The following is a 24,438-nucleotide window of genomic DNA, read 5'->3' as shown; positions in this document are numbered from 1 at the left end:
ACACACACACACACACACACACACACACACACACACACACACACGGAGGGGGAGGGAAGAAGGGGAGAGGGAGGAGTAGAGGGAGAGGAGGAGAAGAGAGATCATTAGTTTTGGCCGTTTAGTTTCCTGTTTATTTTTAGTGATTTCAAATAAGAATGCATACCCTCTAATAACCAGAAACTTGTGTCTGGGGCCTCAAGTGTTTTGTGTTTTATTTTTTAATTCAAAATTCAAGAGGTTTCATTTTTCTTTTTAGCATTAGCTGATTTTGAACCATGGAAGTGTTTAAACCAGATGTTAGAATATGTTCTCTCCAAAAAGCCCTGTGTTGATATTGTTTTTATTAAATTGTGCACTTTGGCTCTTAGTCACTTAATTTACCAGTTTTAGTAACTTTCTGGGATTTAGGACCCACGGTCCATGGACAACGAAATGTAGCAAAGACCTGGTATCACATGGCTAGCCTGTGTGTGGAGCATAAGTGCTTGACTTCGAACGCCAGCAATAGGAGGGACTGTGCTGTATTTATACACCGTAAGCACTATGACTGTTGCAGTGTTTACACCTCTATTTTTGGATTCCAAGATTTAATATCAACAGTCTTCACTTTTGGATTCACTGCTACAATTCCAATTTTGGAGACAGTGTGATATAGTTGTCTCTGTGCGTGAAATATAATTTCCCTGTGATGATTTTGTGTGGGGATAACAGAATCTAGAGATAATTTAACATTACTGTCACCATTTCAGCAGACAAAAAGTCTTATTTTGAGCCAAGCTTAATCTTGAAATAGAAGTCTAATGGGAGTAGAGGGCTTGTGGGTGGAGTTTGTGGGTAATAAGGTGGGGAGGCAGGGATGGGTCTAGATTAGGAGGGCTTGGCAAGCTAACTAGAGAAGGTTTAACTTAATTTTACAGAGAGCAGAGTTGCTAAAGATTTTTGAACAGGGAGGTGAGATGTAAATGGTACTCTGATTTTTCTTTCTCCAGCCCCTTCAAAGGAAGTCTGTGCCCTCTGCCAGCTCCTTTAAGGAGGATTAGGCTACCAGACTTAACCCAGAGTGGCCTGAGGGGGTGAGGAGAAATGAAGTCTTAGCGTCTAGCCAGAGGGCTGGTGTCCTAATCTTGTGAGATCTTGGCAAACTAAGAGGAAATTGAGAAGAACATGTAAAGGATCCCCCCATCGCCTATACTTTTTCCCTCATGCTCATCAAAGAAAATTTGGAAGATAGAAAAAAAATTACCCAGAGTTTCATTATTTAAATTCAGTCTTTTGGCCGATTTCCTCCTAGTCTGTGTTTTTTTAAATTGTTGTTATGGTAAATATGTATATAACAAAAAACATTTGTCATTTCAGCATTCTCCACATATACAATTTAGTGACATTAATTGTATTTATCGTGTTGTGCAGTCATCACCATTATCCTTTTCCAACGTTTTCAATCACCCTTCACAGAAGCTCAGTATTTCCTAAGCATTGAGTCCCCATTCCCCCCTTCCTCTTATCTTCCCCTGGTAACCACTAATAACCTTAGGTCTGTATACATTTGCCTGTTCTATTTCTAGATATTTCATATAAGTGGAATCGTACAATATTTGTCCTTTTGTGACCGCTAGTTGTTTTTTTTTTTTAATGAGTTTTTTCCCTTAAAAAATTAGATATGCTTAACATGCAATAAAATTTTAAGAACAGGTCTTAGGCATTGAATGTTCAATGAATTTAACAATCATATGTACTTGTGTAACCATCACTCTAAACAAGATCTAAAGCATTGCCATTACCACAGAAAATTTCCTTGTACCCCTTTCCTGTTTTTCCTTTAAATAACAAACAAAAAAATAAAAACATAATTCTAATCTTACCATATACATAATTTTGGAGTCTGCTTCTTTGTTTCTTCAGCATTGTGATATAAACATGCTTTCATGTAACTAAATACCTTTTTTAAACATCATTTTAATGACTCCCTAACCTTCCATTATGTGTATGTACCATTGTTTACTTAATTGTCTTTCCATCTTGGAACATTTAAATTGTTTCCAGCTTTACACTGTTAAGAGTAATATCACCATGAGCATCAAAGAGGCATTTTGAAGGAATAAATAAAAGGACTTGTTGACAAATAGCATATAACAGTTAAGAGGAAGGAAGAGTTAAAGAAGACCCCAAAGAGTTAGAAGAATAATGACAGAATGGAGAAGGTGGGAAGGGAATTTGCTTTTAGGGGGAAGGAGGGAACCAATATTGATGAGACTGGTTTTGACTGGATTGAATTTGAGATGGTAGTGAGATGTCTGGGCTACTGTGATGTAACTGGAAAAAATGGAATGAAAGACATCTGTGACAGAGGTCATAGTGGAAAAAGTGATAGAGAACTGAGTATTGAGGGAAGAGCAGCATGCTCTTTCTCTGTCTTCAGTTCTAGTCCTGAATTTTTTTTTTCTTTTGAGATTCATGTGCTTGTTCATTGGATGAAATGATGACTTTGAGGCATTCATTTAAATTCTATATTCAGTTTCCCGGTATCCAGAATGTGTTTTACTTTTTTATTTTGCTTCACACTAAGACCTGCTAATGTGGTTGGTGCTAATTCTGAGAAAGAAAATTGATGTGGAGATCTCTCATTTTACTTTGGTCAAGGTTTGGTGGTGCAGTGGTCAAGCGCTCGACCGCTAACCAAAAAGGTCAGCAATTTGAACTCAAGAGCTGCTCCATGGGAGAAAGATGTGGCGGTCTGCTTCCGTAAAGATTACATACAGCCTTGGAAACCCTATGAGGCAGTTCTCCTCTGTCCTGTAGGGACTCAATGAGTCAGAATCGACTCAATGGCAATGGGTATATAAGATTAGAGTAGCTGCCATTTGGCTTTCTTACTGTTCTACTGGACTCTTTCTCACTATAAAGGGATGACATATTTGCAGAAGAAAATTAAATTACTTGAATTAGCAGAAGGTACTGGAGAATGGACGGAACAATTTAATAGGGAGTACTTGCTAACTTTTGAGTAAATATGGTGGATTGTTGTTGTTAGGTGCCACCTACTCGGTTCCGACTCAAAGCGACCACACATACAACAGAACGAAACATTGCCGGGTCCTGTGCTGTCCTCACAGTTGTTCCCACGTTTGAGCCCGTTGTTGCAGCTGCTGTGTCAGTCCATCTTGTCAAGGGTCTTCCTTTTTTTCACTGACCCTCTACCAAGCATGATGTCCTTCTTCAGGGATTGGTCCCTCCTAATAACATGTCCAAAGTATGTGAGGCGCAGTCTCGCCGTTCTCACTTCCAAGGAGCACTTCGACTGTATTTCTTCAAACACAGAATTGTTGTTCCTCTGGCAGTCCATGGTATAGTCAGTATTCCTTGCCAACGCTGTAATTCAGAGGCATCAGTTCTTCTTTGGTCTTCCTTATTCACTGTCCGGCTTTTGCACGCACACGAGGTGGTTGAAAATACTGTGGCTTGGGACAGGCGCACCTTAGTTCTCAAAGTGACATCTTTGCTTTTTAACACCTCAAAGAGGTCTTTCGTAGCATATTTGCCCAATGCAATGCATCATTTGATTTCTTGACAGCTGCTTCCATGGGCGTTGATTGTGAATCCAAGTAAAATGAACTCCTTGACAACGTTAATCTTTTCTTAGTTTATCATGATGTTGCTTATTGGTCCAGTTGTGAGGATTTTCGTTTTCTTTATTTTGAGGTGCAATCCATAATGAAAGCTGTAGACTTTGATCTTCGTCAGTAAGTGCTTCAAGTCCTCTTCACTTTCAGCAAGCCAGGTTGTGTCATCTGCATATTGCAGGTTATTGGGTCTTCCACCAGGCCAGCTGCCACATTCTTAAAAGATGGTGGATTAAACACATGCATATGTTTATTTCCTTTACCTCCTGAAATCTCACTATAATTACTGAAAAGAGGTAAAACACACAAGAACAACGATCAAGATCTTAGAATCAACATTTTGGAAGCTGGAAAGCAATGGTGGTCACTGCCTTGGCTGATCAGAGAAAACTGCACCCTAAGCAGCAGCAAGGGAAGTCTAGAAGTGGGCAGCTCACACCACATTAGCTCCAGGAAGAACTAGAAAGATACCTCTCCAAGTAAAGGTGTGTGGGAGTAAAAGCAGGAGATTTGGTGGAACATCTGTATATGAAGTGGTTGGAACTACTGATTCTGCCCCATCCCTCCAAAACCAGCCAGCTAGCTAGTCGACTTCTCCTCCCAAATCCCAGCCAAAAAAAAAAGGTTTATGCCCTGGAGAGGCTAAACTGGAGGGAATCTCATCTTGGGGACATTAAGCACAGCTGAGAACAGTGGGTACCTTTCTGAAAGTAGAGGACCACATTCAATGGGAAGATCCTCAGCCTTCTCTCCTACTGAACTTCCAGATCACTTATGCTGTCTTGTCAAGAGATGGATGATTCTTCTCTAGAGAATCAGATAAGCTCAAGAGAAAAGACGTAAAGACACGAATTGAAGGGGAAGCGTTATTAGGGTGAAAGGGTGATGGTGATAAAGACATAGCCCATCCAGTCTCACTTCAGGCAAACCCAGTAGTCAATTAGTGCCACCCTCTCATACAGAACTCCCATTTTAAATATGACTAGGCAGCTAAAGATCACATGATGTAGGTGTTAAGAGCACAGGCTTTCTGGATTTGAGTCCTCGCTCCTGCCACTATCCTGACATTAATACCATTGATTCTTTTTGCCAGGTTTTGAACTTTATATAAATGGAATCATACAGTATGTTTTCTTTTGGATCTTCTTTCAGTATTATGTGTGTGAGATGCATTCATGTTGTTTTATATAATAGCTGTTTATTCGTTTTCCTGACTATTTAATATCCCATTATATGCATATATTATAATTTACTTGTCTGTTCTACTATTGGTGAAATTTGGGTTACTTCCACTTTGGGGGTGTTAACAAATACAGCTTCTACGAACTTCCATATACTAGTTTGACCTTGATGATCACTATATATGGAGGGTACCCAGCCCAAATGTTTTCTCCCCTTTTTTGTTTCTTTTTTTCTCAATCTCTTCTCTTTTCCTGTCTTTGTGACATCTCTCTCATTTGATGACCATGTGACAAATTAAAGAGAGTAGAACAAAAGTTACTGCTCCCATAAAATATTTTCCATCCCCCAGTTTCTCCTGTTGCCCCTGTATAACTAAGTATTGATGTATTCATCAAAATCATGCCTTGTATTTACATTTGATCTGTATTCAAATTGTATTGATTCTCTGTTTTTGATCTCTTGTGACAGATTCCTTTCTTCCTTAAAATTGGCAACATTCTGATCCTTCCAGAAACTCAGCGTCTAAAGGGGACAAATTATTTGCAGAAATAATCAGTGTATTATAAGTCCAGTTATACCATTTCATCGTAAGTTATCAACTAAATATGACTACAGTAATAAAAACAGATTTTTTCCCAGTCTATATGAATCTGTACATTGTGAATACCTAGTAGATTACAAAAGAAATACCTGATAAAGGAAATGTAAATAAAAATGATGACATTCTTAGTGAGTTAGGAAAATTGTTGTTGTTAGTTGCCATTGAGTTGATTCCGACTCATGGTGACCGCCATGTGTGTAAAGTAGAACTGCTCCCTAGGGTTTTCAAGACTGTGACCTTTTGGAAGCAGATCGCCAGGCCTATCTTCCCAGGTGCCTCTGAGTGGATTCAGACTGCCATGCTGTTGGCTAGTAGTCGAGCACTTAACTGTTTACACATGCCCAAAATTTCTATTACTTTAATCTGGTCTTTATACATATTTAAAAATTCTGATTGGGCTGTATAATTTTCTAAACTTCTTTTCATTTTTTTTTTTTTAAAGTTATTCTCTTTCTTCAGCTGCCCGTAAAGCTTGAGAACATCTGAAGATGTTCTTTCTACCTCATTTTAAAAATCAGGCTTAAAAGAATAGCTGCTATATTCTAGAAAGCCCTGCTAATACAGATTTAAAATATGACAGTGAATGTGTAACAATAATAATGCTGTAATTACTGACTTTTAGAAATCTCCTTTTAAATCCTCTTATAGAATTTCAGTTGTTGTAACTAGGGCTTCACAGTGGTTTGTTCAGGTTCGAACCCCTGCTGATAATTTGCATTTCTAACAAGTTCCTAGGCAATGCTAATGCTACTGGTTAGGGACCAATTCTGAGAACAACTAGTAGAGCCCGTTCCTGTTGTGGTGGAGTTGATTCCGACTCATAGCGACCCTATAGGTCAGAGTAGAACTTCCCCATAGAGTTTCCAAGGAGCAGCTGATGGATTTGAACTGCTGACCTTTTGGCTAGCACCCGTAGCTCTTAACCACGGTGCCACCAGGGCTCTACTAGTAGAGCAGTGGTTCTCAAAATTTATCATACATAAGAATCACCTGGGGAGTTTGTTAAAAATGTAGATTCAGATTCAGTATATGTGGGGTGGAAATGCAAATTCTCAGCAGGGGTTTGAACCAGAACCGACCAGTTTGAAGCCCTGGTTGTAACACAAATCTCATACTGTCACAAGTGCATGTTTCTTAGCCCTGTGTAAATGATGCACTTTGTTTTTGATTCAGTGAATGTTTTCTCAAAGATACGGACTTTTGTCCACAAATGTGGTTTTATGATAAAAATGTAGATATCCTTGCTGGAGTGGCTTGACCAAACCAACATTTGATGGTATTTCCAATAGTTCCCATTGTGCCCCTGAGACCTGCACTTATGATAAACAAGGACATTGTGGATATTGTTTGGGTCAAGGAATCATATTTAACTTAAGTGAATATGTTTGGAATAATAACTACTGAAAATTCTTATCTGAAAATTATAATTGTGTTAATAATATTATGTAGCAGTGATAATTACATATTGAATATATTAGAGAATAAATTTAGACCTGTAGTGAATGGCCCATAATCTAAGATGTTGTACTGATTTAAATTTTTGCATTTTAGAATTTAGTTGCTAAGGACTTGCTTTTACACTAGAATGAGGGATTTTCATGTTCTCACAAATGCAGATAACTTGTAAACAACCATGTTCAGTCACATAGATGGTGAGACTTTAAAAGAGACTTTATACTTAGACTGAAGTGGAAACTACAGTGGATTCATTGTGGTAATTGATTGAACAAATTGCCAGTGAATTAAATTAAGTGTTAATTGAAAGTTTAAAAATTTTGCCATTTGTTTCCTAATTAAGCAACAGATTAAAAGATATTTATTGGCTCAAGGGACTTAGAGTCAAAATTTTAACTGAGTCCCTTGAGTATAATTACAAATGCTTTGGGATTTTTTTCCTTTTTAAAATTTATTAATATTTATCTATAATCACTTCCTCAAAGGGGCTGAGGGTGAGGTCAATAAATCTGAGAGGTTCTTTATCACTAGGACCATTAAGAATTTTTAAATTTGGTGTTATATCGTATATATGTTTTTTATTATTTATTATGTTATTTATTATTGTATTATTCTGTGTAAGCCAAGTATCTAGGCAAATTTTGTAAGAATTTTAGTCCTTATTCTTAGAGTTTGAATATTTAGTACAAATTTCTAGCATGTTTGGAAATAGTCTTCTGTGTTCATATGTCTGTTTTAGAGGTTTTAAATAAGTATTGCTTATGTTCACATTTTTTGTTTCATATATAATTATTTTAAAAATTGCATCTATGGTAGATGTTCTGAAATACTGCTATGAGATTTTCCTATTTTCTTGCAAGATCCAGTTTTACTATATCTGTTTAGTGTTTTGTGTTAACACAAAATAGTATGAGAATAATGCTTGATGATCTAGCTTCAACGTTGCATTTACTGGTCCTCCTCTGGTCCTAAATGTTTTAAATCATTTTGGTATTTTTTCCAATTACATGATAGATTACTGAATGAGTGAAAGAGTGAATAATTACACTGAATGAAAATTTAGGGATATCACTGAAATTGTTACTTGTATGAGATTTTAATATGAATAATACTAAAGAAATAATGGCACCTTTCAGTTTGTAAGAATGTTCTCTATTTAATGCTAGTCATGTAGTTCTTCTTTGTTAGAAATTTACCTTTTAGATATTATCTTAAGAAAACTCATTTTATAGCTATGAGGCTATTATTTTAGTATTCAGAATTGATCTGCTCCAAGTATTACATAATTGTATGAAATTATAGTTTCACAGATAAAAGGGGGAAAATCGTTCTTGAGGCCAGCTAGTTCACCTGCTTTTATCCAAGAAAGATGATACCCAAATCATTCTGGAAAGTATATTGTAAAGCAAAGACAAGATGATTTAAGTTGACTTGTACCACTATAGTACCAGTGGCCCCTGATCACATTACATGTCTGGTTTACCAAAGCCTTTTATACATTTAAAAAAAAAACAACCAAACCTGTTGCCATCAAGTCGATTCCGACCCATAGTGACCCCGTAGGACGGAGTAGAACTGCCCAATAGGGTTTCCAAGGAACGCCTGGTGGATTTGAACTGCCGACCTTTTGGTTAGCAGCCAAACTCATAACCACTATGCTATAGGGGTTGACTTTTCTGATTTTACTAATGGCTAGTGCTGTTCTTAGAGAATATATTACTGATAGAGTTGTAAAATTTCTGAATAAATATTAATAGTGCTAACAAATACACAAAGGAAATCAAAAGCTTTCATTAGGTTTTTTTGTTTGTTTTAAATAACTCCAACTGCATTATCCTTACCTTCTGTTTTGTTCAATGTTAATCTTCTTGGCAGATATTTAGTAAGTGCCTATTAGGTGCTAGCGGCACACTATTCTTTTATAATGTGCTAGTCATTTTTCTCAAAAAACAACAACAATGAAATGTCTACAGAAGTCATGGCATAAAATTAGTAGTTTCTGTGGATGTAAAGAGGCGGGAGACAGTGAGTTATTTTTTTCTGCAGTAATTTCCCTCTTTGACTTTTGGCCAAGACTTTGAACTTTTTTTTTGCTCCATAGTTCCATTAGGTCCTAGACCTTCCCTGCAGTACTGTCCCATGCCCTCCTCCTCTCCCGCAGTGACTGACAGTGGTAGTTCTGAATAACAACTGAATTGTAACCAGTACCAAAATGAAAACCTATTGCTGTCAAGTTGATTCCAACTCATAGCGACCTTATAGGACAGGGTAGAACTGCCCCCATAGGGTTTCCAAGGAAAGGCTGGTGGATTTGAACTGTTGACCTTTTAGTTAGCAGCCATAGCTCTTAACACTGTGCCATCAGGGTTTCAGTGTAACCAGTAGAGGTTCTTAATTAATATAAGTTTGGTCTTTTTTTTAGGGTTGCTAGATTTAGCAAATAAGAATACAGGACACTCAGTTAAATTTGAATTTTAGATAAACAATTATTTTTTAGTATACTATGCTAAAAATTATTCATTGTTCATCTGAAATTCAGATTTAACTGAGTGTCCTGTATTTTATCTGGCAACCCTAGTTATTTCCATTTATTGTATATTAGGTGCCAAGCATTCAGAGCTGAGTAACAAGTCATTGAAGGACTCAAAATCTAAATGGGGGAGATGAGAAGAGAGGAGGTGAGGAAGAGATTTAGAAGCAGGAACACCAGAAAGAAAACCATTGCAATAATCAAAATGTTTGATAATGGGGGTCTGAACCAGGCACTGGGGATAAAGAGGTTGTTATATTTTCTTGTTAAAGCTGAGCAAGATCCACAACTTACATAGACCTGAATATCTTCAGGTCTCATTGCCTGTGGGTGCCATTGAGTGCTACTGGCGGGCCAAAAACCTAAAAAGGAGATGATTGGAGAAAAGTGATGGGAAAACAAGAGAGTAATAAAAATCATAAAAAGACACAGGGCAGGGAATCAGTCAGGTCTAGGGGTGGAGTTGCTGGGAGTAGTAGCGTATCAGAGAAAGAAGCATGAGAATCCTCAGCTCTTGTTATGGTTCCATGTTACCTTAACTCACAAGCTCTTTAAATCTCAGTTTCCTTGTTTGTAAGATGAAGGTGCTGGATGAGATGGTTTCCAACATGATCTGATTTTAGCAGCTAGTCAGTGGAACCCTGAATCATAGGTTTTCTATCTCTGAGAAGGGGCTATGGAAGTTTTAATACTTTTTCCTCCCATCCTTTCAGCCTTGCTTTCTATCCTTATAGCCTCTTTTTGGGGCCATGTCAATCCTTCAGGTCTTTAGATAGATTCCAACATTCAGTGTTTATTAATGAAAATTAATTAGGCTACCTCTTCAAGAAATTTATTTTGTAAGCTTTTTTTTTTTCCTTTGCACTGACACCAGTGTAGATTAAAAAAATATGGTTGAAAAATAAATCCTAATATACTTTTAAACTTTCTTTTGTTCATTTTTGATAATCCGTTACTGAATGAATAGAACAGAAGGTTTAGGGCTAGAGTCTTGAATATTTAAATATATTATAGAGACAGTTTGCAATTTCAGAAACACCTAGATGCGTTTTAATCTGGCCATGCAGACTCTATAAAACTGCTGTATGGTGAGGAATGATGCTCGTGGTTACTCACGTTTATAATACATCTGTATAAGTATGCAACTGCCATTACCTATTTAATAGTCCATTTAACCCTGGACTATAAATCAGAAGTGGCTGCCAGTGATAAAGGAAGGTTTAATGGAAGCATATTTACCATTTACGACAGTGGTTTTTAACCATTTTTAAATCTTGGAAGTCTTGAGAATCTGATCAAGACAGTGACTCACATTACACTTACACATGCAAAACGCTGCAGATAAATCAGAGGATTTATCCATGGATGACCTGGTTTTAAACCCATGATTTTGGAGCTCATCTGTACACTCAGACTATGGTCCATTCATTCGGTTCTTCCATCATTCACTCTTGAGCTGGGCTCTAAGGCATTTGTGAGGCTCTGATTTTTAATTCTTACCTGACAGCAATAGTCTTGTTCAAAACAAACTTCAGTAGGCCATTTTCATCTTGAACTTAAAGTTATAACTCACATACTGCATGCCTCTAACTTACGCATTTTGCAAAGTTAGGACTTATTTGGTGTGTTCCAAGAGGAATAACAGCAACTACCTAGTTTAGTTTAATTCTTTATCACCCTAAAAAATAGTCATCCGTATTTCTCTCACTTTAGTACTTTTCTTATTTCCATTTAGTTATTCATGTACATTCTTATCTTCATAGTTATAGTCACACAATTTTCAATCACCTTTTCCACTTAAATCTTTATTTATAAACATTTTTATGCTTCCACATAGCCATCATCTTTAATGCTGCACAGTATTCCACTGAGTTGATGGTTGGACATAAATGTTATTTACAGTTTTACACTTTTTGGAAAATTTTCCAAATAACAGCTTTAAGTAGCTTTTTTTAGTTTTGTCTTGGCTTAGTTTCTTAGGATAGATTCTCAGGGATGGGAGCAATGGTCTGTTCACTCATTAATGACATGTTTATTAAGCACCTACCATGGAAACGCTGGTAGCATAGTAGTTAAGAGCTACAGCTGCTAGCCAGAAGGTTGGCAGTTCGAATCCACCAGGTGCTCCTTGGAAACCCTATGAGGCAGTTCTTCTCTATCCTTTAGGGTCGCTGTGGGTCAGAATCGACTCGATGGCAGCGAGTTTGGTTTTTTTGGGTATGTGCCAGGCTGGGTCAGAGGCTTGGCTGTTTGAATGACACTTCATGTGCTTTGCCATTCTCTCCAAGATGTCTGTACTTGCTCACTCTCTGCAATATCTCATTTCTCGTTTACTGTTTATCTCACTGTCCATCTGGCTTTTGTCTCTACCTCTCTTGTTCTTTTTAGATCTCTCAAGACCTTCCTGTTGCCAAATCTGGTAGACACTGTTTTGTGCTCATCTTAGTCAACCTTTGAGCAGCATTTGCTGCTATTCTTTTCTTCTTTCTTAAAACAGTCTCCTCCCTTAGCTCCTGGGGCCATCAAACTCTAGTGCTTTTCTTTTCCTCCTATCTCCTTCTCCTTTTTTATTTCCTTTCTTGGCCCATGGTTCTTTTTCTTCTACCTGATTTCTAAATGTTGAGTGCCCAAGAGCCCTTCCCTTCTCTTTATGCACTCCCTTCCAAGGTGATCCATTTGCCCTGTGGCTTTAAGTATCATCTGTTTGCCAATGACTGTCTATATATCTCCAGTCCTGACCTGGCCTAAGGTCCAGATTCATATGTTTAATTGCCTTCTTTATATTATTGCTCCTGTAACGTATGTCATACTGGCTCTCTGAATCCCCCCACAAAAACAAGCAAACAAAGAATATTTTTAGTAGTCATCTCTATCTTGGGTAGATGTCCCCAAATCTATGGCTCACCCTTGGTTCTTTTCTTTCCTTTACCTCATCCATCTAGCAGCAAGTACTACCTCTAAAATGTATTTTGAATCAATTCATTTGTTTTGTCTTCTCTGCCACCATCCTAGTCCAAGCCAACATCATCTTTTGCCACTTTCACAGCCTTCTAAATTGTCCCCTTCCTGTCTGTTCTGTACATAGCTACCAGAGTGATTTCTGTTTTAAACAAAAATTAGATCATGTCACTTCCCCGTTTAAGATCCACGAATGGCTTCCCATTGCACTTAAAATAAAATCGAATCTCCTTTCCCAAACTTACATATCACCACCTTCCCCTCACCCTGTTTCTTTAGCTACTCTGCTATCCATTTTATTCTCCAGGGATGGTTCTTGTCTTGGTGCCTTTACAATTACAGTTGGCTCTGTCTGGAATTTTGCCACTCCTAATGGCTAGTTCTTTATCATGCCTCTGTTTTCAGCTCATATCATCTCCTTAGGGAGGATGTTCTGTGTATTGTATCTGGTTATCCTTTCCTCTGCCACCAAGTCACTCTTGACACATCTTCCAGTTTGTTTCTTTATAGCATATATCCCAGTGTGAAATAATTTTATTTGCCTGTTTATTATTTCTTTCTCCATATTAGAATGTGATTTCCATGAGAGTAGGTTGTGGCCTGATTTTTTTTTTTTTTTAATCATTTTATCTTCAGTGCCTGACATGTTGAAATGCCTAATGAATGTTGAATGACTGAATAAACCAACTGGGTAGGTACTGAGGATACCGTTTAAAAAATTGAAAGGTTATGGGCTTCAAAGAGCATACGTGCTATGACAAAAAAGACTTCTGGGTATAATGGGAGCATAAATCAATAGCTGGTAAGATTCCATAAAGGAGATGACATCTGAACCAAGCTTGGAAAGTTAAGTGGATTATGGGGGAGATGTGGAAGCAGATTCCAACTGAAAGAGCAGAATATACATAGGTGTGAAGGAGTGAACCGTGGCAAGTTCTGGGAACGAGGAACACTGAGAGGGAGAGCTGGGGAGTTTGAAGCAGGGCTTTGAACTGGTTTGTTTTGGTTTGACCCCTTGTTGAGAATTTGCAGTTCTACTCCAAATATACTGAATCACAATCTACATTTTAACAAAATTCCCATGTGATTCTTATGGATTCCCAGGGTCTTATAAAAATGTAGATTCTGATTCAGTATATCTGGGAGTGGAAACGCAAATTCCCAGCAGGGATTCAAAATGTAACGAACCAGTTCGAAGCCCTGGTTTGAAGAGAAGAGGGTGGGGCAGGAGAAGACTGAAGAGATAGGCTTGGGCAGACCATATGGGCCATGTTTACGAGAGCTGGACATGATGCTGTGGCCAGTGTTTCTCCAAGTGTGGTTGAGGACCAAGGACCTCAGTTCTCTGAGGTACTTGCTACAAAAGGAGATTACCAAGGGCACACTGGGGTCCTGGGATACTGCTCTTAACAAGCTCTCAAGGTCATTGTGATGCCACTCAAGGCAGAGAACTCTTGTGGTATATACCCAGGTGTGTTACATGCTCACATTTACCTTTTAGAGACCACACTGGTTGAGGGCATGTAGAGGATGGATGGGAAGGGGACAGGACTAGAGCCTGGGAGGCCCAACAGAAGACTTTTGTAGTTCTTCAGAGTAGAGGAGTATTTCTGAGGTCTGGGCTTGTTTGTCACAGTGACTGGGAGTCAGACTGCCTGGGTTCATACAGGCTCTTCTACTTACCAGCTGTATGACTCTGGGTTCAGTTTTTATAGATATGAAATGGGGATAACAGTGACTTTAACTAGAATATAAGCTCCATGAGGGAGGGATTTTTATCTGCTTTGTTCACTACTATTTTCCCAGTGTCCAGAACAGTGTATGCAAATAATAGGGACATAAATATTTTAGTGAATGAATAAACACAAAATATATGGGCCCCCATAAGCCTCTTCCTCTTCCTCTCTCAGAGCAGCATATTCTAGCTTAGTATTTTCTGCATTATATAGAAAGTCTAGCAAAGGCTTCTGGTGCAGTCTCTCTTTTTTTCCCCCCTCTTCTTGCCTTCTACATGTATTTCCCCTTCTTTCCTACTTTATTTGAATCTACAGATATATTTGGGTCATTAGGAAAGGATAGCTGAGTAAATAGGACAAGAAATAGAAAATTGAAAAGGAACCCTGAGAATAGTTAACAAGAGCATTAAAAACATTTTACTATAGAAAACATAGAATATGTAGCAAAGTAGCAGAGTAGTAAAATGAATCCTCAACTTTTCATTGTCCTGTTTCAGCAGTTATCAGTTATGGCCTTTCTTTGAACAGCCCGCATTTAATTTGGAAATTGTCTATGAAAACGGACTGTCTAGTTTGTGGAAATTTGTACCACAGATCTGTCTTTTGCTGGGCATTGTTACTATTTTGTAAACCAACTGAGAACAGACTAGGTACGATTTTAAGGCAGAGCTTTGAACTGGTTCGGTCTGGTTTGACCCCCTGTTGAGAATTTGCATTTCCACCCCAGATATACTGAATCAGAGCCTACATTTTAACAAGACCCTGGGGATCCATAAGAACCACCTGGGAATCTTGTTAAAATGTAGATTCTGAGTCAGTATATCTGGGGTGGAAATGCCTATTCTCAGCAGAGGGTTGAACTGGTTAAAAGGAAGTTAGAAAGGTTCTGAAATATCTTTTCTTATTTACTTTTTTGTGAATGCCTGAAATTTTACCATTAGCTTAACAGTTAATTTGCAAATTGCAAATAGGCCTGAGAGGGGAAGTATGTGAAGCCCATTAGCAGTTATTTATATCTTAGTGTAAATTGGTTAATTAGAAGCTTGCTTGACTGGTAAGTACCCAAGAGCAGGCTTTGATGGAGAGTATAAAGTCACTGGGATCTGGAATGGGGGTGGCCAGGTAAGGAGGAGTACTGGTAGAGAAGGTAGAAAGGAGCTACTTTACTATTTCCAGCTTTGCCCAGAGGTGGTCCTCGCCCCAGGCCCTGTAGAAGGAGGTTCTGGTTCCAGTTTGGTGGTACTCCCTGTGCACTGTCATCTGGGTTCCCTTTAGCTGGCTGCGAGGACCTTGTGTAAGGCTGGCCAGAAGGGGGTTCCAGCTAACGCTGCTGCTTGTTTATTTTTAGGTATCTTGCAATATATTCAGAACTCTCCCTCCCAGTGACAGCAACGAATTTGATCCAGAAGAAGATGAACCTACGCTTGAGGCATCGTGGCCACACTTACAGGTACCTTGAACTACCATTTGTTATAAAAGAAAAGTTCATAAACTCATTAGATAATTAGCATGGGATTTCCTTTAAAGCCTTTATTCACCAAGAAATCAAATTAAAGTACATTAATGGAAAACTGGAGATTGCTTGCTTTTCATGTTTCTTACTCTTGATAATTAGGATGCAAAAAGAATGAAATAGTATGTTTGAATGTAATGCTTTACGGTGGTTCCTCCCATGTTGGAAGCCCAGCCAGCAGTGCTCATTCTTGTCCTGTAGCTTCTGTGTGATCTTGCCACTAGAGCCTCAAACAAGAACAGGACTGTTTTGCATTATTGTCAGTTGGATGTGATTAGGTCACAGAGTACATATCTCATTTTTAGCAGCTACCCTGGGGACTTTTTATGCCTGTCTTCATGATAACCACAAATGTGTTTCCTTTAGCCTGGAAGGGCAAAAGCAAATTGCAATAGCTATTTCTTTCACAATGTAGCAAGGAAGAGCAATAGCTGAAGGAAAGCTTGTGTGAAGGCCAGTTTTGTTCTCTTGCACTAAGAAGGCAGGCGTTCCAGTCATACTCATGTGCCAGGAAGGATTGGGGGCATCCCTGTATCTCCTTTCCCAGACTCGGCCTATCTGTATTGTATGTACTTATACATACTGGTCATTTTCTAATCTCTTTCTTTCCTGGCTGTCTTCTCTCAAGTGCAGCATTTCTCAAAGAAGTAAAACAAGGGAATCTGAATGTAATGACCCCTAAGGCATCTTTCCATAGAGTCAGAGTGCCCTCAAAGGCAGTATGACAAATAACCTTGTACACCCTCACCCTCAGGCAGAAGCCACTGTGTCTTTGTAGAAGTGTGTTAGTTGACTTTTTGAATAGCAGACAACTGTGCAGCAAGGAGATAAGGCCTAGAGATATTCTAATAGTTTATTTATTTTTTCTCCACTTCAGAATTTTTGACATAAGTTTATAACTTTGCTTGTCCCGTTTTGGCAACTCAAGGTTGCTGCAGATACGTAAGTGTGCCATTTCCCCTAGTTATGGAGAGAGCTTGAGGGGAGCACTCTGTTTTCTCATCTCTTACCCAGGCATGTTATACATATGTATTACTTGCTATCAGTGCCAAGATTGGGTAAATTCATTAAAACACTGTAGTTGATATACTATCTCAGATGTTCGATTTTTTTTTTTTTAGGTGCTAGACATACTATTTGCAATTTGTGCTTTTTATAAGTACATCCCAGATTGTGGCAGAAACTACCACCCACCCCCATTACCCTTTTGGATGGGTGGATTTCTTTCTTGTGATGTCTTACTCTTATTGCTTGGCACCAGTTCAAAGAATTGCAGTTTAGTCTGGGAGAAACTTAGAAAAATGATTATCTCCTCAGGAAAGCCCCACATATTATGGTTGAGAAAACAGGGAGAGAAAGGTCTTGAAAGGTTTAACTTGTCTTCTCTGCACCCCGGAGAAGAGACAGTAGACCACTCTCGCAATTTTCAAGAGCTTTCGAATGCTCCAAATCATGATCACCAGAGCATATAAATTTCCCCTAAAGTACAATAAAGTTGAACTCAGTATTTCAGTTAATCCTTCCTATACTTAATGACTCTATAAAATACAGGACTGAATTAATTTCTGAACCTATTAAACTAAATTCTGTCACCAAAAATACTCTAGATTATACTGTTGTCACTGCAGTAACATTAGTCATTAGTTCATTTGAAACTCTAAATCCAAACTAACAGTGAGTAAAGAGGATGAGACCTGTACCGTTTTGGATATGAAGTCACAAACTGTATTCCAAAATGGGCTGGTTTCATCTGTGCTGACAGTCTGTTCTAGCCTATAGTCCTTCTCCTCCCTTCTTCAGTTTACGGGGAAATATGGTCAGCTAATTAATACTGGATCAGGTGAAGGAAACCCACCCTTAAAATACAGAAATGAGCCTTTACTCATGGTAAAGCTCAGGTCAGTAGGTGCCCTGGTTGCCCTGGTACCTTTGCCATCTGTTGCTTTATGGAAGTCTGGACAGGTTCCTGACTTTTCTCAACAGTCTTGTGTTTGCTTTGTGTATTCTCATTCCACAAATTAGTCACCTTTGCATTTTCATTGTTAGTTTTTTATACTGACTACAGCATTCTTTGAACATTTAAGAAATCTCTTTTTCTGTTCATGATGAATCATTCACTAAATTCAACATTTTACTTTTTAATTGATCCAATCATCTATTTTTCTCACCCAACACAGTAGTTTCTCAGACTTTTTTTTTTTTTTTTTTACTGTTTCTTAACTCTACCGTTACTAGTTTGCTTCCTTTTCTGGACCATAGTTCCCAAGGAAGCAAAGTGCTTATTACCAAATATCTGACACTATGGAGAACAACAAAGTTGCACTGAGATGTAGTTGTTGGGTGGTTTGCTAGGTTTATTGCCCAGCTAATTGACTGTTCCTGTACATCCCTTCTTTGATTTAAATTTGTGGTATACACAAAGTCACTTATTATAACAAGTCATGGCACTTAATATATAACAAGTCATGAATCTTTGGGGGGAATGTTTGAGATAAAGAAAAAAGTGCCTCTTAAATCCACAAATTTTTAATTCAGTTTGTCAGAGGGCCTACTGTATGTGTGTTATTTGATCTTTTCTGTTATCTGTATTTGTACCTTTTAAACTGGTATCACACAGTCAACATGGTTATTTGTGTATTTTCTGAAATTGGGTTTATCTTTCAAGTAGAATATGATTTTGTAGGACTTCCATTTATAATTAAGGGATTGTTTTTTAATGCTTCACACTTGAAATTGAAACACAAGAATACTGAAATCTCTTTATTCATGTCCCTTGGAAAATTCACTTATGTAACCTTGTAAAGTAATTTATTTTCTCCAACCCCCAATCTTTCCCTCTAGAAACTCAGGGGAGATTTTTGATTCTGAGGTAAAACCTGTCCCTTAAGTGCAGAGAACAATTTACTCTTATTAATAAATGTGTCTGAAGTGTTTCCACCAAACCATTTTAACATAACTGCTTTCAAGGGACCAGAAGGGGGAGAGAGCGCTTTGCCAATCCCACTGGAAAGCCCTGCCAGCCCACAAGTCAGGCTTGGAAGATGAGAATCTCTCCACTGTGTGGGAAATAAAACAGTGATGAAACCCTCTTTTATAGGATCGTTTGAATAAAGGTTACATTCTATTTGTAAAACTAATAGGTGAAAGATTAGTATATTGAAGAAAAAGCTTTTCTGTGAGGTGTTTGGACTCTGGTATTTTTTGTTTTTTTTTTGACTGGAAGAGCATGTAAAACTTGACAACCTTCAGACCATTGGAAAAGAAGTCTTTCTGAATTCAGATAGTTTCAAAGAGAAAAATGTAGTTTCATAAAGTAGTAAAACACTAGTGATGTGAATATCTAATTTAAGTGTTAACTTAGGGCCTTAAGTCATGAGAGTATTACAGGAAGCATTTTAGACCAGTGGGATCTGCCGACCATTGGGGTGCCCTGAGACTTGATTTTCACTAGCTCACGAGGTCAAAACTACTTTTATTATAATACCACATTATCTACTCTTCTCACTTTGTTGATATTTGCCCTAATAGTTGTAAAACCCATGGTGGGTAAAACTGCTGTTGCCTTAGCACACATCAAGGCAGTTGTACCAAACTAGTCTAGTTAGTTGTTGTATTCTTCACTGCTGTGCACTTAAAATTAAAAAAAAAAAAAAAAAAAAAAGCCGATTACACTTAAGAATGTCTTTGAAGAAGCTGTAATTTTATTAAATCTTGACCCTTGAGTACACATTTGTTTTTAAATTTTTTTTAGTATTCTGTGTTACAGAATGGGAATTATGCATAAAGCAAATCTGTTGCATACTGAACAAAGTATGATGGTTGCCTGGTGGAGAGCATTTGCGTAGTTGTTTCGAGTTGCAAGCTAAACTAGCCACTTTTCCATAAAATATTTTTACTTGAAACAACAACAACAACTAACAGACAAACTATGGTTATTCTAACTTGGGTATTTGGAGGATATTGTCTGTAAAACAAACAAGGAAAACAATTGACAGTATTTGTTTTATTGCTAAAATTAGAGATTTCAAGCAGAATTTAGAATTAGAATCTTGGATAACTTGTATCTCTCACCTTGAGCTTGGCACCTTCCAAAAGCTTAGACTTTTTTGATAAAGTTGGAGATGATTTTAAAGAATGTGTTTTTTTGTTTGTTTTTGTTTTATTTTGAATGCTGTATAATTAAATGTGACAGTGTCTAAAAAGATCTGCATAATTAGTGAACCAGTATTTTCTAACTGGCCAATGAATGATATTAGAAAACTATGCACAGATAAAAAGATCCATTCACAGTGCAAGGTAGATGATTGAATTTTATTGTAAGAGTATGAAAAGTTTATTAATGTGGTTTCAGATTCCACATTGTAGCTACCTTTAAGAAACTATTGTTTGTCAAGTTTTAGTGTAGTATCAAATAAAAATATCCACAGTTATATGAAAAGACTATTAAATACTCTCCCCTTCTTCAATTACTGGATCTGTGTGAGGATGGAATACAGAAGCAGATGAGAATCTAGCTGTCCTCAGCGAGACATTAAAGGGATTTACAAAAATGTAACAGTTCCTCTCTTCTCAGTATTGTTTTGGAAAATAAAGTTATTTTTCACAAAAATGTTCACATTTATGTTGTATATTTCATTGTTTTAAATTAAAATGATAAAGTACATATATTTGAGATCTAGCATCTAAACAGAGGCTGTTTGAATCCTTAATAATTTTTAAGTGTAAAGGAGACCAGAAAGTTTGAAAGCAATAATGACAGTGGTGTAAGCAATAATGACAGTGGTGGTATGTGCTAGTCACTGTGCAGAGGGCTTTACATGTATTATCACATTTAATCCTAGGCATTGTCATCCCCATTATGCAGATGAAGGAACAGAGGTTCAGAGAAGTTAAGTAATTTACACAGTTACTAAGAGATCTTGCCAAGGCTTACACAGTTACTAAGGGATAGAGGTAGGCTTCTGATCCAACATCTGTCTCTTTAAAGCTCTGGTCTTGACTCCTGTTGTATACTACACCAGTATCTAATGGAGCATTTAACATAAATTTATTATGCAGGAAGCATAAACAGTGATCCCTCACTGTTTATCAGAAGAGTTATTTGAAGTTGCCCATTTTCTTACTTTTTGCAGGTGAGAACATTGTACCACACCATCATATTTTGCTAGGAGGAGTATAAATTACCATAAATTTTCTGTAAGGAAAGTTGAGTATCAAAAACCTGAAATAGGTATCTTTTGACCTAGCAGTTCCACTTTTAGAAATATTTTCTCATGAAATAATTGAACAAGTGTACACTGATGCCCTATATGACGCACATTGCAAAATAATTTGATACAGAAGTAATTTACAGACAACTTAAAAGCATAGGAGATTGGTTAAATTAATTATGAATAATAGAATTATTCATTGTAAAGTATGTGTAATGGACTACTCAGAGCTACTAAGAACGATGGTTTAGATATTTTTGACTTAAAACATTCACAATATATTGTTTAAATGATAAGAGTAGTTTGCAAAACTATGTAAAAATATATTTTTGGTACACTGGTATGTTGTAGAAGCATAGAGAAAAATGTGGAAGTATATACATTAAAATGTTAATGGTTATCTTAGAATGGTGAGAATATGGGAAATTATTATTGTTTTGTTTGGCTATATTTTCTAATTTTCTATTTAGAAAGTTAAAAAATGTAACAGCAAATGTGAACCACAAGAAAGGCTAGGAGGGCTTGTAGGTTGATGTTAAAATCCAAGTTTTCCAAAGTCCTGATGACAGTTTTAGTGTTTAGGCTTTTCGTGATTATTAATACTATTCTCAGTGAATCATATTTTGAAATTAACTGTAATCTGTTTGTTGCAGCTTGTATATGAATTTTTCATACGATTTTTGGAAAGCCAAGAATTCCAACCCAGCATTGCCAAAAAATACATAGATCAGAAATTTGTATTACAGGTAAGAAAATTTCTTTTAATTGTGTATGTTTGTTATTCAGTTGTTAATTCTCTTTTTCTCTTGAAACAAAATGTTAAAACATCATGCAATGACAGTTATATCACCTTAGTAAATAAATATACATATACATAAGTGAGTTTCCATTACTGTCCACTAAAGATGAAAGGTACCTCTTTAATTTACTGTGATGGAAATTAATTACATTTTTAATAACAAGGAATGCTAATACCTAAATCCTTGTAGTTTTCTTTCTTCAAGTTTAATTATAGGAGAATTTCATTTATATAAATGTGTGAATCTTTAGATAGCTTGAAAACTTTTATTTGTATAAGGATTTTTAAGGAGCTATTGCATAGTCTATTAAAACTTAGTAGGCAAGCTCAAACTGCAGCACATAAATAACCTTTAATAAATAATCAGTCGTGGTACTGATGAGCTTTCACTGCTAGGAAGTAGCATAGCTTAACCCTTTCAGATTTCTCTAAAGGGATTAACTCTCACTTATCTCTTTGGGAATTCTTAGGGCATGTATTTTTCCTGCTTTGTCATTTCACATTTTAGAACCATATACCGCATCTTCCTTTTTATCAGGTACTTGAGACCTTTCATGGCACTGAATTTTTAGGTAACATATCCTTGTTCATGTTGTTGTCATGTGTCTATAAAAATGGATACTTGAGCCACACTAGTGTATAGAATGTTGTAGAATGGGACACCTCATCTAGTAAAGAATAGCTATCTCCTAGTGAGCTTATAAGCAGAATTTCATATTTAAAACATTGATTTGGCAGGAAATTGATTTCCTATGGCTTACCTGGCTGAAGGCCGATAACCTTCATGTTGACCTCATTCCCTCTTCCTAATTAAATTTATAAATTCAGAATTGTGGATATATTAGGTTGAATGATAATCCATATTTTGACTATTTTTGACACTTTAGAAACAGTAGTTTATATGGTTCAATATAACAGAATGCCAAGGGCAGGCTAGCTTCAGAGAGCTGAGGACCAAGGAGGGCCTTGATGCACCCTGGGTAATATGGCTGAGAGGAATCAAATCCTGAGTTCATCTGTCTACTCAGAGCTGAAAGGCAGCTCTGCTGCCTTGCCTTGGGGCTCATTAGCACCCATACACCCTTCTCTCCTTAGGTGCATGGTGGCAGATCATTGAGCTATATTTCACATTTAGAGTATATTGGTGCCACATGGATGAATCATGTCTCACATCTTAACATGGGAGGCTTTGGAAAAATGAGATTTGAGACATAGATAGAGATGTAAATAGATAGGTAGATACATGGATCAAGGGGTAAATAGGTAGATTGATCCAGGTTCTTATACTAAAGAGGCAAAATGCATCATCAGACAGTGGAGAGGACTTCACATTTATATGGCAGTGTATAGATTTCAGGAGCCCTGGTGGTATGGTGGTTAAGAGCTCAGGCTGCTAACCAAAAGATCGGCAGTTCAAATCTACTTGAAAACTGTGGGGCAGTTCTCCTCTGTCCTTTAGGGTCGCTATGAGTTGGAATAGACTTGACAGTAATGCATTTTTACGTATAGCTTTCAGAGCACCTCACGTGCATTATTTAATTTAAATTGTGCGGCAGTCTTATAGAATGAAGATGGCTTTGTTTTTGTGTCCATTTTTATACACGAATAAAATGAGATCTAGGTAGATTATCAAGTTGCCCAAGTATACTTCCTAGTCTGGTTTTCTGTCAATTATGCCATGATGCCTCCTTTGATCCTCCCACTCTAACTTGTAATAACTTCAAGGCAGGGGTAGCCTGTATTTCAATACTAATGAAATAACAATGTTCTCTTATATTTATGATGAATTAAAGTGCCTGGGAGGATCAGGTGGCGATTCTACGTTAAAGCCTGTGTTTAGTTGACATGGAAACTGTAAGTCCTATAATTTTACCTTGAAGCCAGTGGAAAAAGCTTGTAAGGCCCAGCACAGTGTCCTCTGCACGGTAGAGGGGCACTGCAGACAATAAACCCCGTAATATTAAAGCATTGGAGAAACTCAGGCTTGGAAGAGATGATTTGGCTCTAGTTCTTTACCCAGCGAACCTGTCTCCTCTGAGACTCTGATAAGGGGTGGTCTCTGTTTACCCTGTTTCATTGAGGAAGGGCCACATCCACAGGCAGCTTGCTTAATTTTTGTTATAAAGTTCTTACGTTGAACCTGCCTATACCTTGTATATTTTGGCATTATTCTGTCCAGAATAATCCATTAGTATATCACCAGCCCAGACACAACCTTTCAGGTCTTAGAACACAGCTTTTGTGTTCACTCCTTGGCTTTTTCTTTAGAACAGTGGTTGCAACTCAAATGCTTATAGACTTATTCAGAATAAGTTTGATAGCCAGGTATCAGACAATAGGAGGTATAATGGTTCCTATTGAAGGAGGCTTTGGCTTCTTCTTCATTCAGTTATTGCCAGGCTAACTAAATCCCTGTGCCTTCTGAATCTAGCCTACCACTTGTTAGTATGTGTTCTCTGCTCTAGACTGAGTCCTTAGTTCTGTCAATCTTATTTGTTTCTGAAGCCATCAACATCTTTTGGTTATGTCCATTTGTCTTCAGTACCTCGAGCCTGTCAGTCCAGTAGAGTTTAGAATTGGCTTTCCATTCCTTTACCTGGATGCTAGATTTCTTAAAGTGATGGTCTCATTAGTTCTTCTTGCTGTTGCATGACATTGCCAATTTTATACTGAGATTGTGGCCTTAGTTGACTCCTAATTTAGATTTACAGTGTTACTGTAAAGCTGTGTTTTCCCTTGTTCTTGTTTATTATGCAGTTAGCTTTTTTAAAATTTTTTTTATTGTACTTTAGATGGTTTACAGAACAAATAGTTTCTCATTAAACAGTCAGTAC

At 37.3% G+C, this 24,438-nt stretch overlaps 1 protein-coding gene across 5 annotated transcripts in view; it reads left to right on the top strand.

Annotated features, from left to right (window-relative positions):
- PPP2R5E (protein phosphatase 2 regulatory subunit B'epsilon) overlaps positions 1-24,438 on the top strand; it is a 166,277-nt gene that overhangs the window by 101,887 nt on the left and 39,952 nt on the right. For all 5 annotated transcript variants that reach the window (XM_004370937.2, XM_012560046.2, XM_023726264.1 and 2 more), the window contains 2 exons: positions 15,431-15,532; positions 21,459-21,551. In XM_004370937.2, coding sequence (XP_004370994.1) covers positions 15,431-15,532; positions 21,459-21,551 — 195 coding nt within the window. The remainder of the gene's footprint in view (positions 1-15,430; positions 15,533-21,458; positions 21,552-24,438) is intronic.

Source organism: Trichechus manatus, unplaced genomic scaffold (genome assembly GCF_000243295.1).
Source record: "Trichechus manatus latirostris isolate Lorelei unplaced genomic scaffold, TriManLat1.0 scaffold00010, whole genome shotgun sequence".
Taxonomy (NCBI): Eukaryota; Metazoa; Chordata; class Mammalia; order Sirenia; family Trichechidae; genus Trichechus; species Trichechus manatus.
The sequence above is the reverse complement of the archived record's forward strand: the minus strand, read 5'-3'. Positions and strand labels throughout refer to the sequence as shown.